General features: G+C 36.0%; 1 protein-coding gene across 4 annotated transcripts in view; it reads left to right on the top strand.

The window, feature by feature from the left end:
- THEMIS (thymocyte selection associated) overlaps positions 1 to 20299 on the top strand; it is a 211569-nt gene that overhangs the window by 82208 nt on the left and 109062 nt on the right. For all 4 annotated transcript variants that reach the window (XM_030803433.1, XM_003255692.3, XM_003255690.3 and 1 more), the window contains 2 exons: positions 1890 to 2348; positions 18240 to 19288. In XM_030803433.1, coding sequence (XP_030659293.1) covers positions 1890 to 2348; positions 18240 to 19288 — 1508 coding nt within the window. The remainder of the gene's footprint in view (positions 1 to 1889; positions 2349 to 18239; positions 19289 to 20299) is intronic.

Raw genomic sequence — 20299 nt, 5'->3', positions numbered from 1 at the left:
AAATGTGTCTTTCCCTTATTTTAGTCAAGCACACCGTACAGTGAGTGAACACTATTCCATTTCTGAAAGTTTTTAGGATAGGTTGCATTTGCTGCCTTACTCATTCCTGCCGAGATTGCATCAGTCAGTTTTTCAGGAAGTTTATATCTAAAAATCACCAAAATTCCTTTTGTTTGTATGAGTAAAAATGACTTCAAAAATAACTGATTAAAATAATCTTTGAACAGTAACCAAAAATATACAAAAATGACACTATAATTGGCTAAAAATGATTTGATATATAGATGAATTTCATTGGAATACACTTGTTGACAAAATAATAAATGACTTTTTGAAGCTATATAATTTTACTAAGTTTTTAAAAATACACTATCTTCTTAGAGCATGCTAGTATATAATATTATTAATCACTTTTGGGTTAAGAAAGCAATTAATTAATTTCTTCTTTGTCCTCATTTTCTCTGGAATTTATTAAAATTTATTCAATAAATGCATTTCTGAAAGTGATACAAAGCAGATGCGCCCATAAAATAAGAATAAAATAAATCAAACAGAACCACTTAGACATACAATGTATAAACAGCTATATCTTAAGTAGTAAAATTTTATTGTAGTTGTTGGTTATCCTGATAGAGAAAACATTTCAAATACTGAAATTAGTGAAATAGATATCAATGAAATAGTGAAAATAGTGCAATTTTCTAATGGAAAAATTAGAGAAGTAATGACAGAAAATGAGAAGAACAATTGACATATAGTCAAGAGCAGTCAGTCCAGAACAACTACAGAACCTGGTATTTTCAAGGAGGGTTATGTGATATATTATGTTGTGATTTATTAATGTGTGCTTTCCACAAGGGTTTTATAATCAAAGAAATTTGGGAAATTCTGCATCTCATATTCTTCTCTTGAGAGTCACAGTGTATTTGAAGTTTCTGAGAAGTCTTACATTATTTGGACCTATGCAGATACTTTTTCATTGTGGTAAAATACACATAACATTAACTTTACCATTTTAAAGTGTACAGTTTGGTAGCTTTAAGTACATTTGGAATATTGTGCAACCATCAATGCTATCTATCTAGTCCAAGCTATATAGCTTTTTTTTTTTTTTTTTTTTTTTTTTTTTTTTTGTGGAGAGACAGAGTCTCACTCTGTTGCCCAGGCTGGAGTGCAGTGGAGCAATCGTGGCTCACTACAACCTCTACCTCCTGAGCTCAATCAATCCTGTCACCTCAGCCTCCCAAGTAGCTGGGACTGAAGGTGCATGCCAATATACCCAGCTAATTTTTGTATTCTTTGTATAGATGGGGTTTCGCCACATTGCCCAGGTTGGTCTCAAACTCCTGGCCTCAAGTGATCCTCCCACCTCAGCCTCCCAAAGTTCTGGGATTACAGGCCCAGCTATATAGCTTGTTAATCATGAATGTGACTACAAATCAGTTCCCTTTGGGAATATCTTTTAATTTTAGTGCATCTAGAGAATATACTCATAAAAAAGCTGACCAAATCCAATCTTCTCATTTTAAAAATAAAAATTTAAAATGTGACTGAGAAGAAAGATGCCTTGCTTGAGATCACAAAGTAGTTGGAACAGAGCCAGTGTCATCCAGATTTCCCATTTCCGAGAACAGGTTCTTTTCTATTTCAAGGTATTTTCCTCTTGTCTCCATTTGTATTGTCTGGTCTTATGATCTAGTGATCTCTAAGCAATACTTCATAATTTTACCTAGAAGAACTCTGGATTAAAACAAGCATCTCTAATCTTTAAAAAGATATCACTTTAAAAATGTACACAGTACTTGTGTTGTAACTCTCTCCTTGTGATTTTCTTGTGAGAACTTTCATTGTAAGAACTCTCTTTTTAATTCACGTAATTCTGTTCTTAGGTCTTTTTAAGATTGTGGCTGATAAAACTCCATACCTTACTATGGAAGAAATCACAAGGACCAGTCACATTGGACCAAGTAGACTAGGGCATCCTTGCTTCTATCATCAGAAGGATATAAAACTAGAGAACCTCATCATAAAGCAGGGTGAGCAAATCATGCTCAACTCGGTTGAAGAGATTGATGGAGAAATAATGGTGAGCTGTGCAGTAGTAAGGAATCATCAAAATCACTCATTTAATTTGCCTTTGTCACAAGAAGGAGAATTCTACGAGTGTGAAGATGAACGTATTTATACTCTAAAGGAGATTGTTGAATGGAAGATTCCTAAGAACAGAACAAGAACTGTAAAACTTACAGATTTTTCAAATAAGTGGGACTCAATGAATCCATTTCCTAAAGACTTTTCTGGTACCCTGATTCTCAAGCCTGTTTATGAAATTCAAGGTGTGATGAAATGTGAGTATCCACTGAGAATGATGTTCTATGAGCATGAGCATTGTGGGGTTTGGGAAAGAAAGGTTTTAGAGCCTGAAGAATGGGAGTCTGTCTTTATTTCAACTATTGAGCCTCTGAGAGTTAGATTCCTCATCAATCAATAAGCAAACCATATATTTGTTCCAAAGATCAAATTGAATAATGAATATACAAGTATGTTGTAAATTGTATGGTGCTATTCACATGTGAGGTGCTATAAATATCAGGAACAGACAGATCAAACTACAAATTTATTTTTATTACTGCCAGTTAAATATGACTAGAAAAGAGCTACTTTTAAAAAATAGAACATATTTAGTTAGAATGAGGCTTTCTTGTATGGAGGTGGTCAACAAAAGAGGTAAATATGCAGAGTTTCCTTAATGTGTCCCTTACTTCTATTTTTCTGACAGTCTATTTCTTTTTCCAGCCATCCATTATTGGCTATAAATCTCTACTATCCCAGAGCCCCTCTGTCTTAAAGGAAAATGATATGATAAATTAATTCACACATAGGCGTGGTGTTTTTGTTTGTTTTTTTTTGTTTTGAGATGGAGTCTTGCTCTGTTGCCAGGCTAGAGTGCAGTGAGTCTCCTGCCTCAGCCTCCCAAGTAGCTGGGACTACAGGCACCTGCCACCACATTCAGCTAATTTTTTTGTATTTTTAGTAGAGACGGGGTTTCACCATGTTGGCCAGGATGGTCTCGATCTCTTGACCTCATGATCGGCCCACCTCGCCTCCCAAAGTGCTGGGATTACAGGCGTGAGCCACCGCGCCCGGCCCGACGTGTTTTAATATGCAATCTTCATAGAATTATTTGCATTTTTAAATAGGAATATCTGGAGAGAGCATTGTTACTTCGAAGGTGTTAATACCTTGAATTTTCAGGATTATGACAGGAGTAGGATGGGTAGTAAAGAGTTCTGAACTTGGAGTCCTAGATTCTAACTCTGGGTCAATAACTTAATAGGTGTTGGTTTTCAGTGCACCATTTAAACTCCCTGTTTATGCAAAGAAAATGATGATATTCTTTTGCCTACCTTTTAAAGTAGTTTTGAGTTTTTAGTATTACAAAATATTGAGGCAATGGTAAATTGTAGACCCCACATTAATGTTCTGTTAGTGATCCCTAAATGTGCAGTTGAGATGAGTAATTGAGATTTCTTTGATTTTTATAAATAATAGTATTTTCTCATTTTAAAATTTGTTATTTTCTAAAACTATTGGCATCTCCTGCCTATCGCATAGTTACAAATGAGGGTAAACCCAGAACCTAAGCACATGGATAAAGTGGTTACAACATTTAATAAATTAGGAAGCAAGAAAGACTACTCCAAGGAAATGGCATTTAAATGGAAGGCTCAAAGGATGCATAGGAGGTAATCAGGCAAAGAAGAAAGGAACAAGGTTGGGGAAGGCAGGAGTGGTATGGGGGCAGCAGGTGAGCAAGGGATGGGAGCTCTAGTGTAGTTGGTGTGAGAAAAAAACGGAGAGAGCAGGTTGAAACAAATATGAACACATGCAATGGGGAGTGGAATCAATCATGGAGGGTCTTGAAGTGTATACTAAGAGGCTAAAATGTGTCATAAGGGCAAATCAGTAAAGGGCTTTAAGCAGGGAGAGAAGAACAGAGGATAGTAGTGAGGCCAGTTGAGTGCCAGGGTACAGGAAATTTATACAGTAGAGACATCAATGGGAAAGACAGAGAATCATAGTTGGGCTTTATGGGTATTTAAGAAGTACAGAGAGCAAACTGAGGATCTATTGGAAGGGGAAAGAAGTCAAACTTGTTCCCAGCCTCGTGGCTTGATCTACTGAATGGAATCTACAGTCTATTGATCTACAGTCTATTGAATGTAATCATCAGAAGATCAGGGGATATTAACATATTTGTTTAGGTAGGACTTAACTGTGAATTTATGTTAACCAAGACCCAGAAGAAAGCCCTTGGTTGAAATAATACCGTTTACAAAATGTTTTAGTCTAATTCCCATTCTTTAATGCTATTTAAATTAAATTCCCATTTTAATTATACTGGAACATTAATTTCATAGGGATTATTTTAAACATAGTTCTTATTGTATAGAAATTTCAGGACAGATACTGCATGAGACTGGATTGCATGTGTATTGACTGCAGAATATTCCTTGGAAATAGAGGATGAGTGTCTTGTCACAAATACCTAATTTAAAGTATTTTTATTGTTGTAGGCATTTTTGCCCTGAATATGAAATGTAGACCATGTTTTGAATCCATTGTGGTTTTGTTTTACATGATTCTTTCTTAAATTGAAGATTCAAATTTGACTTGATGTCAAGAAATGTTACTAAATTGCTTTCCACAGGCCTTGAGTGTCAAGCACAGTCCAAATCCTTCGTGGCTAGAATGCTTCCTTTCCAAAGTGACAAGAAAAAGAGTAGTTCTGAGCAGGGAATTGGAAGTTTTATAGAAACCTTAGGGGAAACAGCAAGATGAAAAATACTGAGAACTATAGGGAGCCATGAAATATTGATTTGCTGAAAGAGAACATAACCAATTAATAGAGATAAGAGAATATAAGATATTCTACTCCTATTACTAGTTTTTAATTATTAATGTGAAAATTTGGGCTCCATAAAAAATGAAAGTGTTTAAGTAAAGTATTCGTTTCTGGAAACTTGGCCAAAATCTCTGTAATAGGTCTGAACCCCCCTAACCTTCATCACACATTTAATGATTTAGAAAAAATTATCCCTGTTTGGAAAATAGATACACAGAACAGTGCAAACTTCAAACTACTAGTCTTATATAAGTCACTTCATGATGTTTATTGTGCCTTTCTCAGGAAGATAAAATTCATATTAGCATAGTAAATGGAATACATAATATTTGCAAATGAAAAAATTGAGTGAGCTATTTAAATTTGCCTCTGAAAGAGGTCTTGACCATTAAAACTTTTAAAATAGTGTCATGTTTTGACATCTAGATTGATAATTATTTCTTCCCTAAGTGAAAACATCAGAGTTGTGTAACTCTCTTTCTTTTTTGAAAAAACCTCAATGCCTCTCAAATTTTGAGGGTATGGTTTTAGCCCAGATATGTAAAAAAATTAATTCACTTTATAAGCAGAGGGCTGAAATCACACAAGTGAAAAGTGGTATCAGAAAGTTTGTATCTGCATACTGTATAATCAGTGATACATGAATAGCAGAAAAATAACACTTTGGTCTTTAGAATACTGAGACTTCCTCTTTCTCTCATTTAATTTTTAAAAATAATTTTGATATTTATCAAAGTCCAAAAAGTCAAATAGTAAAAAGAATTATAACAATGTTATCAGCAAACCTTTATGCCCTTGACACGAGGGCCAAATTTTCCTCATATTCTGCTCTTCTGAAGTAATGCCTTTAAATATTTTTCCCCTACTTTCTGGCACATTTTAAATAATAAAGGAATATTGCTCTTTTTCAAGTCATCAACTTTAAGATAGTAACTATTGACTTTCACATATGACAATGAAGACTTAATTATCTTATATTCCTACTTCCCCTTCCCTATATTCTCAGTATATTATGTTATATTGTGACAATTCACTGCTCAACCAAGTGGTGTATAATGAGTAGAATTCCATTTCTCCATAACTGTTTTTCTGCGATGATGACCTTATTGTTTTCTTTGCTTGATTTTCTTCAATTTTATCCCAAGTCTTAGAGCATTCTTCAACTCTATAAAAAAAGGCCACTCAGCGTAATTTTTCAAAGAACCCAAACTGTCAGGAAGGCTACCTTTTCTAATAATTTATTTTCCTGAATGTACTCCTTTGTAACTCTTCATTCTCATGTTCCAATTGGAATTGCTTATTCTTGAGACCAACTGCATAGGTGCTGCCCTGGGAATTCCATTTAACATCATCCTGGTGATTCCCTGTTGACTTGTGTCTGTGTTGACTAGCTATTTCTGAAATCAAATAACTAACTCCCTCTGTCTTGACTTTCTTCCAATTTTTATGCAGGGCTTCCTGAGAACGGTGCATGGAATATCAAGTACTTAGCCTGAATGTTTGAAAAATATTCTATACACATAAAAGATTGATAGTTTGGCTACTTACAGAATTCCAGGTTGAGAATAAATTCCCCTCAGAATTTTGAAAACGTTACTCCCTTATCTTCCACCATCCTGTATTGTCTTGGAGATATTGTATGTGGTATTCTGAAGTTTCACAGTAATGTGACTTGGAGTGGGTCTGTTCTTTCTTTGTGATGACAGTTTTCAATCTGAATATTTAGGTGCTTCATATTTGGAACAATTTCTCTGATAATGTCCACTCAATTATATTTTCTCTTCTCTCTGTCTTTAATTTCAAATCTCATACTGAAATTCCCATATTGATCTTCTAGGGCCTTTTTTCTTTTCTATTTTGTGTGTTTTGGTCTTTTATCTCCAGGGAAAATTTTCGTAACTACATTTCCAACTGTTTTAATGAATTTTTAATTTTAGTTATCATATTTTTAATTTCCAAGAGTTATTTCTTACATCATTTTATATATTTTACACTGTTCTTGTTTTAAAATACAACATCTTATCTCTCTGAGAATATTTTAGATAGTTTTCTGTTTTTTTGTTTGTTTGTTTGAGATGGAGTCTCCCTCTGTTGCCCAGGCTGGAGTGTGGTGGCGCGATCTCGGCTCACTGCAAGCTCCGCCTCCTGGGTTCACGCCATTCTCCTGCCTCAGCCTCTCAAGTAGCTGGGACCACAAGCACCTGCCAGCCGGTGGCTCACGCCTGTAATCCCAGCACTTTGGGAGGCCAAGGCAGGCGGATCACAAGGTCAGGAGATAGAGACCATCCTGGCTAACACGGTGAAACTCCGTCTCTACCAAAAATATCTTAGATATTTTTTTAAGTTTTCAAGAGTTCACTGCAAAATATCTCCCTCTTTTTGGGCTCTTTTTTTTTTAAGTTTTGGTGTATCATTTCTTGTTAAATTTTTTTATCAAATGCTTTGTGATTACTTGTAATATGTTCATATTTACAGGGGTCAGTTTAAACAAAAATGTACAAGTAAGGCACTGTTTCTATATAAGCTCTGTGTTTATGAATTTTAGATATTATCATACCAGCTTTTTCACTGCAGCACTCCTCAAATTTAGGTTTTGTGAGACTTTCCTTTTTGAGTTCAGTTTCACCTGAGAAGAATCTTTGTGGTATCTTCTGGGGATTATGAGACTATTGGAGCTAAGTGGGAACGGAGCTGAAGATCTCCTCACTTCCACTTACAGATTTATAATTAACTCCTTCACTTTCAGTCCCACGCTTCCCTCCTGCTCACCTATGCCTGGTTTCGGAGGTTCTGAGATCCTGTATATACTGTTTCCTGCAGAGGGAGAGGTGGAAGAGGTGGTCACCTATCTTCCCTAGATTAGAGTGGAGACCTGGGTTTAACCATTCTTCAGACATTTGAATAATCCCAGTATTTTTAGCCCCCTGGCTTCACCTTGCTTTCCAGGGGCCTTATGTCTCCAAATTCTGTCTTTGGAGGTCTTATGGGCCAGCAACAGTTCACTTTTCTTTGGATTTTGCCTCCTCAGGCACATAGGCGTTCCTTTTTCTATTCTGTCAAGTAATTTATCATTCTTCCCTCTGATTTCTGTCTTCATTTAGATTAAGGATTGCAGATACCTTTTAGACTCATTGAACCTTTTTTAAAAAACTTTCTTTTTTGACTTTTTACTCCTGTGGTAAATTTGATGGGAGAAAAGATTGAAAAGGTATAATTTTAGCCCTAAACCTCACTACCTAATTAAATTATTTCTAGCCCAGAGTTTTGCCTGGATCTGTTATAATCTCTCAAAGGACTGGTTGCTACTCCTGCTAAGTGATAATAAGTATAACTTATAAATTTAATATATTTAGTAAAACACAATTTTCAGTAATATAAATTACTGATTTTTATTATAAAAATCACATTAATTTCTTACGTATGTATTTGTATCTTCTCAATACTTGAGATAGAGTAAATGTTCCATAAGCATTCAATAAATCAAGTACATGAAAGAATGAATAAAGCAAGTAACACATTGTTTATGCGTGTATATTTATGTTTCACAGTACAAAGCTCCTCTTTAGGTAACAAGGGGGTTTTCTCACTCACCATATCCAGATTTGATTTATTATGATGACATATTTATGAGTTCAATAGCTAAGGAAAATATGAACTCCATGGTATCAAAGTTTATATCATTTATATTCATATAACAGGTTCAATTTTTGTTAGTGATGCTTTTCGTAATGTGTTCATGAAAATACTTTGACAACATGATATTTAGAACCAGTGGATACTCTAGTCAGCTCCCATTTCATTTTGTTCCTTTAGGCTGCAGTCCTATTGCTAATAGAAATATCATGCAACAGCCGGGCACGGTAGCTCACGCCTGTAATCCCAGCACTTTGGGAGGCCGAGGCGGGAGGATCACGAGGTCAGGAGATCGAGACCATCCTGGCTAACATGGTGAAACCCCATCTCCACTAAAAATACAAAAAATTAGCCAGGCATGGTGGCGAGCACCTGTAGTCCCAGCTACTGGGGAGGCTGAGGCAGGAGAATGGCGAGAACCCGGGAGGCAGAGCATGCAGTGAGCCAAGATTGCGCCACAATCTCGGAGACAGCGAGACTCCATCTCAAAAAAAAAAAAAAAAAAGAAATATGCAGCTAGCAGAGGAAGGTACCTATTTTGTATTATGTATATATTTATTTTTACATTACCAACTATTAATGCCTTATTAGGATTTTCCAGAGAAACAGAATATATATGTGTGCTAAATATACCTAATTATACATTAATATATACAGTGTTATTTGTTTATTTTAAGGAATTGGCTCATGCAAGTATGGGAGTTGAAAAGATCTAAATCTGTAGGACAGGCTGCACAGGCTCAAAACTCAGGCATAAGTTAATGCTGCAGTTTTGAGGGAGAATTTCCTTTTCTCTGGGAATTCTCAGTTTTTGCTCTGAAGACCACCAACTGATTAGATGAGGCCCACCTAAATCATGGAAGGTAACATCCTTTACTTAAAGTCAACTGATTGTAGATGACAGCTACATGAACGAAATACCTTCACAGCATCACCTAGGTTAGTGTTTGATTAAATAACTAGGTAATATAGCCTAAGCAAGTTGATATGTAAAACTAACCATTACAAACATCAATGGAATACATGTTAAAAGTGTCTAAAAAAGTGTTTATTTGCTTTTCTTAGATTTTATGGACTAAATTAAAATGTAAAAGGCAAAGTAGTGTTACAAATAAACTCATATCAAATGCAAGTGTATTCATTTTAAATAACTCTCAATTTCTCAGTGAGGGTTATGATGATTTTTTCTAATACAAAAGTTACAGAGCCATTCAAAAGGCTCTCTTTATTTAGAAATATGGACAACAGATGAACCAGAGGAGAACCAGCTAAGAAAATAGAAATTCACAGTGTAACTTTTCTTAAGTTGAAATGAAGTTAAATAAATTTAAAAAAATAATTCACAGAATATCCATAAAGAAAATTGAGATCAAATGAATGAACTGTAAAGCAAATTTTAATTTAAAAGTCTGGAACAAGGCAGAGCTCAGAAATCATTAGTAAACCTAATGACTGCCCTATAATAGTGATTGTAATGCAACGCAAATATGTAACTAAACAATTCATTGAGTGGGTGAGAGATGAAGATGAAGTTCCTACTTTTGAGAAAAATAACTGTAGTCTTAGAAAGTAAATGGCAAAGGTTAAACAGTAAAAATGTCTAACAAATATATGGATTATTATTATTAAATAATAATGTAGGAGGAACTAGAAGTTGGGAGAAATTGTAGCACTAGAGTTTATAACATTTCTTTGGAGAAAAATATGTAGAAACAATCATCTTGTCTTCAAGTCTTGAATAAGAGTGTCTCAGCGGATTTCCATCCCTGTACTAATTTAGGTCCAATCGCAAAGGATTGATTCTCACTTAGTGAGTTGAGACCAAGAGTGTTCTAGAATTGAATATTAAATATCCAGGGAAACATATGTTGCCCATCACCAACCAAGCTTAAAGGTAACTCTTTATTTTCTCTTTAAAGACAATTTTAGTGGTGTCCCCTAAATTCAAACTTAGTTGAGGGTTGTTACAGTGGCAAATATAGGAAAGCACCACATTATGATTAGCATTCACCCTGTGAAGGGACTTTCCCCGAAAGAACTTAGTGAAACAACTCAGCAGCATAAAGAAGTAACCCGTTACCCTTTCAGATAAAATGGAATGGAAATTGTTTTTCACAGGAGCTCTCTTTGGATAACGAGAAAACACACCCAGCAAGGATAATTCATGTTCACTCACAAAGAAATTCTGGGAAGTCTAAACTAAAGTTTGATAAGTACACAGTGTTTTTACTTTGGTTTAGTTTGGAGCAGAAAAACTTGTAATACAAACTTCCAGGAATGTTTCTCAGTCTCATGCTCTCAGGTGTTGCCTTCATATCTAACATTTTAGAGTCAAAAAGAACTTTTTTGGAAAAATGACATTTTCTAATTTAGCTTGTACTCTTTGGTCTTTTTTGGGGGAGGAAATTCCATTTTCCCAATTGTAAAATAACAAATGCTTGTTTAAAAAATTGATCTCTCTCTCTCTCACACACACACAGACACACACACACACAGACACACACACACACGATTAGAGCTATATATACCACAACATAAGCAACGGTAATCTAAAATTTTATAAATCTATAAAAGATTCTAATTGTTTTTCCTCTCTTATATTTTAAAATATTTCTATAAAAGCAGGGAAAGTTTTGTTTTATAAGAAAAACAACACTATAAGTGTTGGTGTCTTTATCTTTCTCTAGGAGAGATTCTTAGATATAATATTTGCCATAAAAATTAATGAAACCCATTTCAGTTTAAAAACTTGAGGACGTCATTGCCAAATTGTAGGTAACCTTAAGCAAATAATGAGTTTTTATTTTAACTTTTGACTATGGAAAACTTAAAACACATACAAAAATCAACAGAATAGTATAAAAAAGTTTCCATTTTAATGTATTAACAGACATGAGAGAATAATATAAAAATTCAAAGTTCATGCAAAAGTAATGAGGCAGATTGGGTTGCCAGTAAATTGGATGTCTGTGGGCTTCATGGCACTTAGTATAGAAAGAAAGGTAGACTCCCTGATTTCAATCTCTCCTCCCATTGCGTTATCAGATGATCTGCCAAATTCCTAATTGTAATTTGGTCTTTCTTAATCTGAAATATTTTGGATTTCCTCCTGAAGTAGTTATACATTCCTTAGCCTGGCATTCAAAGTGTCAATTCATTTCCATAGTGTTTCTTTCAGTGAGTTTCCTGTCTGGTCCCTGTGCTTTAATTTAAAATCCTGAGATGCTGGATTTCTTTTTAATTACTGACAATTCTCAATTTCCCTTCTTATCATTGATCACGGTGTCCTTGCCGTCTGGATTATACCCTCTCCTATTCTATCTTAGCCTGTAATTTCTTTTCATTCTTAAAGTCTCATGTTGTGGCCATGCCTTTCATAAAATGTCCTTATCCTCATCATCAAATTAAATGTACTACTTTTCCCCTTCTTTTTCTGCCTACTGTAATTTTAATTGAGGCTTTTATATGATTCCACTTCTCTTTTCTCTTAGCATAACAATTATACTGTAAAAAAACATTTTTAGTTGTTACCATAGTTTGTAATATATATTTACAACTAATATACGTCACTTTCAAATAGCACAAATAAAGTCATGAGTACTGCAGTTACCTTATAAGAAAGTATTCCCCATTCTTCCTTCCTGTCTCTTAAAAGAGTACTGTCATTCATTTCACTTATCTGTGAGCTATAATCATCCAAAATATTGCTACAATTATTATTTTTAACAGACTGTTTTCTGTTAGATCAATTAAGAATAAGAAAAATAAAACGTTTTATTCTGCCTTCATTTATTTCTTCTCCAACACTCTTCCTTTCTGTGTGTACATCTGAGTTTCCTACCTTTATCATTTTTCTTTTCTCTGAAGAATTTTTTTAAAAATATTTCTTGCAAGGTAGGTGAACTGGTGACAAATTCCCTGAATTGTTACTCATATAAGTAAGTCTTTATTTCTCCTTTACTTTTGAAGGATGATTTCACTGGATGCAGAATTCTAGGTTGGTGGGTTTTTTCCAACTCTTTAAATTTGTCACTCCATTCTCTTCTTGCTTGCATGGTTTCCAAAGAAAAGTCCACTGTAAATGTTGTGCTTTTTCCTCTATAGGTAAGGTGTTTTTACTCCTCTGGTTCAAGTTTTTGCTTTGTCTTTGATTTGAAGAAGTCTGAATATGATACTCTTCAATGTAAATTATTTTTGGTATTTTTCCTGCTTAATGTTTTGCAGCTGCATTTATTTTGGAAAATTCTCAGTCTTGTTACTGCAAATGTTTCTTTTACCACTGTATCCTCCTTCTGGTATATCCAGGACATACATGTTACATCTTTTGCAGTTGTCTCACATTTCTCGGATATTATATTATGTTCTATTTTTTTCTTTTTCTTTTTTGGTTTGGGAAATTTTTAATTGACATATCTTCAAGTGCGTTGATTCTTTCCTCAGCAGTGCCCAGTATAATAAGAAACCCACCAAAGACTTTATTTTGTTTCTGTGTTTTTAATTTCTTTGTTTTTTTTTAGACAGAGTCTCGCTCCGTCACCCAGGCTGGAGTGCAGTGGCGTGATCCTGGATCACTGCAATCTCCAGCTCCCGGGTTCAGACGATTCTCCTGCCTCAGCCTCCATAGTACCTGGGACCATGCCATCATGCACCTGGCTAATTTTTGTATTTTTATTAGAGATGGGGTTGCACTGTGTTAGCCAGGATGGTCTCGATCTCCTGACCTCATGATCCACCTGCCTCAGCCTCCCAAAGTCTTGGGATTACAGGCGTGAGCCACCATGCCTGGTCCTGTGTCTTTAATTTCTATCATTGCCTTTCAGTTTTCCCCTAGAGTTTCCATCTCTCTGTTTACATCACCCATCTTTCCCTACATGTTGTCCCCTTTTTCCATTATACTCCTTAGCATTATTATTAAATTTTAAGTTCCTGATCTGATAATTCCCAAATATGTGCTATATGTGAATCTGGCTTTGATGCTTGATTTGTCTCTTCGGAGTGTGCTTTTTTGCCTTATAATATATGTTGTAGTTTTGTGTTTTTTTTTTTGTTTTTTTTTTTTTTTGGAAAGCCAGACATGATATTTCAGGTAAAAGAAACTGTGATAAATTCTCTTTTAACTTGATATTTTATGTTTATCTATCTAGAAGTTAGGCTGTGTCTATAGTTTACTATAATGATAGGTGTCAGAGGCTACATTTTCATGTAGTGCTCTTTCTTCTGTCTGCCCTGTTGACTTTAGTCTCTAGAGACTTCTTAGATACAGTCTTAAATGCCATTCTTTGAGTTGTAGTTTCCTGTTATTATACAGGAGCACTGTTGATGTGGTCTTATGGTATGGAGGAGGGATTTATATAATTTTATGATTAGGTTTCAGTTATTAGTGAGCCTGTGTCTCTAGGCTGTGACCTTCACAAGTGTTTCTCAGCTTTTTTGTCCCCTTTGGGAGAGACAGAATGGCTAGTGGATGCTTGAGTTGGGTGTTCCCTTTCCTTTATGTAGAAGTACAGAGAAGGTTGGAGTTGGGTATTGCTTTTTCCCCACATAGAATATTAGAGGTGGCTTGGTTGGGTAATTCCCTTTCCCCATGATAGTTAGGCTCTGGTAAAGCACAAGTTGGTTAAGCTGTGCTAAAATAGTTTTCCTTGAGGACAGGCATTTTTTAAGGAGAACAGAATGCTCTGGGTATATTTCAGAATGGTTGCTTCTTCTCTCACCCTGCCAGAAGCACAAGGAAATTTTTCTCATTTTCACCCTGAGAACCTCGATGGGCCCCTAAAAGTAAGACTCAGAAAAGTGTGGGAGGTCCTCCTAAACACGCTCCCCAACCCTGGGAGTTTTATCTCTTTAACGATTCTACCTTTAGTCCCCAGTTACCCTTGTATTCTTCCAGGTGCTGGCTCCAGCAGTGGTTTTGCCCCCAGTGAGCTATGACTGTTTATATTTGCCTACCTGTCTAGTTTTTGGGGTGGTGGTTTGCCCTGTGACCTCAATTCTCTGGTGAATCTAAGAAGATTTGTTGATTTTCACTGCATGTGCTATTTCCTTGTATTGAATCTTCTCTTTAGGCATCTATATCATGATTTTGCCTAATCTTTTTTATTAAAAAACTTGGATGAAAATATTTTACTTTGCTCATATATTTATACCTTAATCTCTCTATTATGTTGAAGACATTAAATACAAGTATTTATTGCACTGAACAGGCCATTGATTAAATTAAACTGCAACCTTAAGAGACGTGTCTTAAAATATACAATAGCTACTATGAATAGTAACAGGAATTTTAACATAGAAAACTTTTTTTTCCAGTGAAATTTTATGTAGAATATATTTACTGAATTGCTTCCTTTAGTGCTCACTCATGGACTTTGTTCTGGCAGTTATTTTTTATGCATTAATTCATTTATTGAGCATCTACTATGTGCCAGGTGCCATTCTAGACATTCTAGACATTGATGAAGAAAACAATGAAAGCCTTCCACCTCTGGGAAGGCATATGTTTCAGTTTAGGGAAACAAAAATAGAAAATGATCATAATATAAATTAGCAAGTTATGTGGAATGATAGAAAGTGAAGGGTGACATGAAATAGAGAAACAGAAAAGGACAAATAGAAGAGAAGCTTGCAATTTTAAATAGAGCATTTAGAGTAGGTCTCACTGCCAAGATGATATTTAAGCAGACTTGAAGAAGAAGAGGAGCTGGCTGTGAATATATCTGGCTGAAGTATGTAACAGGCAGAGGAAACAGGCTGTGCAAAGATCTGACTGACAACGAGGAGGTCCGGGAGACAGTGGGGAGTTAGAGTGAGACAAAGGACTAGCAGATGAGACCCAGGTGGTTCCAGGGGCCAGGTAAGGACTTTGGCTTTTATACTAAGTGAAAGGACTGACACTGTAACCTTATAAACAGAAGACAGACATGATTTATTTAGAATTTTAAAAATAATATTTGCTTTCCCTATTGAGACTTGACTGCAAGGATACCGGTAAGAAAGCCACTGCAACAAGCCAGGAAAGAGACAATGTGGCTTAGATCAGGATAGTCCTGATGTAAGATATTTCAGGTGTTAAGAAAGAGAAAAGCTAAGGATGTCTCTGAGATTTATGGACTGAACTGAAAGAAGAGAGTTTCCAATAGCTGAGTTTGGGAAGACAGCATATAGTTTAGGTTTTGGGGGAAGATTAGATTTCAGTTTAAGCATGTTAATTTTGAGACATCTATTAGATGTCCAAGTGGAGATCTGAAGTAGACATACTGCCTTCAGGAAAATGTTTTGGCTGGAGCTATACTTTGGGTAGTCATCAGCATAAAGATGATATTTAAAGACATGAGACCACTTAAGATCAGTGTAGGCGTGGGTGTAGATAGAGGGAAAAAGAGAACCAAGACACCCTAAAAGGTGTGTGTGAGGGGTGGGTGGTGAATAGCGAGAAGAAACCAGCAAAACTGAGAAGAATCACAAGTGACGTAAGAGGAAAATAAGTGAGAAAAATGTACCAAAGAGGAGGGAATCTAATCTACTTTGTCAAATGCTGCTGAGATCTTAACTAAAATAAGATAGGCTAGCATCATTTCAGTGGATTTAGGCACAGAAGTATTGAAGATAGGTCAGTAATTGAATACAAAAAATTTAAGAGTTTGGATAACACGGCCTGTAGGCTTTCTCCAGCAGCAATAAAGTCCTCCAATGCATTAAAGCTATTCCTAGCCCACAGCACCCACCATGTACAAAGAAAGATTGGGATCTAGCTTGCATTGAAACTGATGTTCTGGTGGATCAATTCTGAGTTCTCAGGAAGTCCTTGATGGCATCTATTCTACTAATCTCTAGCTCTTCCCTAGACTTGAGGAATAGCATGAGCCTATCTAGAGCTGGCTCTAGAATTCTTAAACCTAGCTCATTTTGATTCAAACAACCAGAATTTTAGTTTCTAAACTTACCTTGAGGTGCAGGGAAGCCAGTAGGTATAATGTCAAAAGTTAGTGTATGCTAAACTTTATAAAATAACTTATTAATGTGAGAAGTGCTATTTAAACCCTCCTTTTTTTTCTAAAAATTAAAAATCTTTACAATTTTGCAGACTTTTAACCTATAGGCAACCACTGATTTTTTTTTACAAGAAAATAATACTTTTTCATTGCTGTATCTTCAGAAACTCTATAATTACACAGGACATATAAGTAATATTACATAAATCACACAGGTTTTTTGATGCTGCATAAACAGTTAATCATATTAAAAGTAATATATATGTAATGTTTTATAAGAGGGTATTCTGTCTTCTAAATCTTCCAAATTGTTCGTTTTTAAAAGCATGGAAGGAAGAAAAAGATGATGGAAGGGTGGCTGCGGATATTGAAAATCAATGCCATATCATGAAAATGCTATAAAATTTATGTTAGTAAATTATCAAGAAAATATGGACTATTATAATACCCTGTTAATATTAACACATAACTTTAGTATCTTTTTTTATTTTTATGTTTTGAGACAGGGTCTCTGTCACCCAAGCTGAAATGCAGTGGGTATGATCATGGCTCACTGCAACCTTTGCTTCTCAGGCTCAAGCGATCTTCCCACCTCAGTCTCCTGAGTAGCTGGGACATGCCACCAGGTTCAGCTAATTTTTTCTAATTTTTCTACAGAGACAAGGTCTCACTATATTGCCGAGGCTAGTCTCGAACTGCTGGGCTGAAGCAGTCCTCCCAGCTTAGCCTCCCAAAATGCTGGGATTATAGGCATGAGACACAGTGCCTGGCTAATACATAAGTTTATTAATTCAGGACCATTTATAATGATACTATGTTGGGTAGTATATGAGGAACAGTTAAATGAATGCAGGACAATATTTTAAGCATCTCTGTAGTCTCAAAGGAAGACTCGTGAGACAGTGGATGGTTGGAAAAAATACAGCTATCCATTAACCCCAGTGACGCATGAGGCAATGAATACATTGGTGAGCACTCACCAGCATACCTAGGGCTCTTTGATGGCTCCCCTGATTGTGACCCACTCTGCACCACTCCTTTGGTAGGCAGGTATAATATAACACCAGTGGAGAAAGAAAGAACTTTGACATTAGAAAAATATTGCATCTTGGTATTTATTTTCTTATATTAATCTCGAGTAGCTTGTATCTCATGATTTTGCAATATTGTTTCATCTCATAGGATATGATTTGGTATAAAGGTATGTTTTGGGTCAAAACTTTCTTCTATGATAATTTGATATATAAAGTCTGGCCCTCAAGAATATGACTTAAAATGACCTAATAATTTATAAACCTTCATATAAAACTTATGAACATATTTACATATTCACACACATATCTATATTCATGTATGTTATGGATGATAAAAGTATAAATGTAAGCACAGGAATATTTAACATGAGAATCAGGACAGTGATTGTACGTCAGTAGAAGTGAGGATATGATTTTGAGTAGGTTCCCTAGAGCTCCAAGGTACTGGCTAATGTCTGTTTCTTAAACTGAGTATGGGCTTATGGGTGTAGATTTTATATTCAATCTCTTTTATCTTAAAATTTGAAAAAAGGAAAATCACACATAAGAAATGATATATGATGATCATCTGAGTTCTTTACTTTGTAAAAGAAATTTATTTATGGCATCAGGAGAGTATCTCACAGCAAACATTTTGAAGAACAAAGTATCATAGTGATTTTCTTTTCTTTTCAGTTCGTAAAGATATAATCCGCATCCTCCCCAGTCTAGATGTCGAAGTCAAAGACATCACTGATTCTTACGATGCTAACTGGTTTCTTCAGCTGTTATCAACAGAAGATCTTTTTGAAATGACTAGTAAAGAGTTCCCCATAGTGACTGAAGTCATAGAAGCACCTCAAGGAAATCACCTGCCCCAAAGCATTTTACAGCCTGGGAAAACCATTGTGATCCACAAAAAGTACCAGGCATCAAGAATCTTAGCTTCAGAAATTAGAAGCAATTTTCCTAAAAGACACTTCTTGATCCCCACTAGCTATAAAGGCAAGTTCAAGCGGCGACCAAGGGAGTTCCCAACAGCCTATGACCTAGAGATCGCTAAGAGTGAAAAGGAGCCTCTTCACGTGGTGGCCACCAAAGCCTTTCATTCCCCTCATGACAAGCTGTCATCCGTATCTGTTGGGGACCAGTTTCTGGTACATCAGTCAGAGACCACTGAAGTCCTCTGTGAGGGAATTAAAAAAGTGGTGAATGTTCTGGCCTGTGAAAAAATCCTCAAAAAGTCCTATGAGGCAGCGCTGCTCCCTTTGTACATGGAAGGAGGTTTTGTAGAGGTGATTCATGATAAGAAACAGTACCCGATTTCTGAGCTCTGTAAGCAGTTCCGCTTGCCCTTCAATGTGAAGGTGTCTGTCAGGGATCTTTCCATTGAAGAGGACGTGTTGGCTGCCACACCAGGACTGCAGTTGGAGGAGGACATCACAGACTCTTACCTACTCATAAGTGACTTTGCCAACCCCACGGAGTGCTGGGAAATTCCTGTGGGCCGCTTGAATATGACTGTTCAGTTAGTTAGTAATTTCTCTAGGGATGCAGGACCATTTCTAGTCAGGACTCTGGTAGAAGAGATCACTGAAGAGCAATATTACATGATGCGGAGATATGAAAGCTCAGCCTCACATCCCCCACCTCGCCCTCCCAAACACCCCTCAGTAGAGGAAACAAAGTTAACCCTGCTAACCTTAGCAGAAGAAAGGACGGTGGACCTGCCCAAGTCCCCCAAGGTAAGGCTATGTTTTGCAATCTTTCCTCTGGAGTGTGTTCCTTGAGGCAATTTGTTTCAAGTCTTTTCTGAGTGTGTTTTGCTTACTTTTCTTTCTTTCATGCCATATTTGCAATGAGCTTTTCTGATGTGCAGTAGATGAATGAACATCGAAAGTGTGTAAGCTGTTGCAGCGTTTTATATTTTGATGTGGCATGAAGTTTAATATTGAATTGGAAATAGCAGAGATGACATTTGGATATGATGACCCAAATTGCCTTTTCAGTGGGTTTTGGTAATTAAGAATATTTTATAAAGTGCCTTAGAAGCAAACCTCTTTTATTTTAGAAGTTCTGTTAATTTTTTTCTAAGTAAAATTTAATACCTCATCCAGGAAATTAACATACAGTAAACTCCCTTCTTCTGGGGATGGGGGGTTACTGGTAGTATGCATCTATAGCACATGTCTTCATTTTGTTTTATGTGCAGAAAAATGTAAAAATATCTTGGCAGAACAGTGTGTGAGAATGTGAGCATCTGCCCACATTCTGCTTATCTTAGAATCGTAATCTTTAACAGTTCTATTGAAAAACAAAATCAATAAAATTGCAGACAGTAAGAAATCATTACAGAATCAACAACTCCATAACCACTCTAAAGATTTTGGAGGGTGATTCAGCTTCATTTCCACCTGAGGTCTTTGCCTCTTGAAAACTGCCCTCTGGCTGCCTGCAAAGCGCTTGCCCTTACACCATGATGCGTAGGTCCTTTATCCAGCCGTGGTTCTGTGGTGTGTGGAAGGAGTGCATTCTGGTCTGGCAGATGTTGTACTTGCAGCTTAGGGAAACAAAGCAATTAGTAAAACAAAGAGATGCTGTGTTTACTCTCTATGCTTAGACATAATAACAGCCTTAGGCTTCAAGTATATGGATATGGAAATACTTTTATTTCTACATCTCAGATATTGCATTCTGATTGTAGCTAGGGAAATCCATTAAGGATATCCAAAAGCATCTTTAGAAAAAGATAAAAC

Source organism: Nomascus leucogenys, chromosome 3, assembly GCF_006542625.1.
Source record: "Nomascus leucogenys isolate Asia chromosome 3, Asia_NLE_v1, whole genome shotgun sequence".
Classification (NCBI taxonomy): domain Eukaryota; kingdom Metazoa; phylum Chordata; class Mammalia; order Primates; family Hylobatidae; genus Nomascus; species Nomascus leucogenys.
Note: the sequence above shows the minus strand (reverse complement) of the source record. Positions and strands in the feature narration are given on the sequence as shown.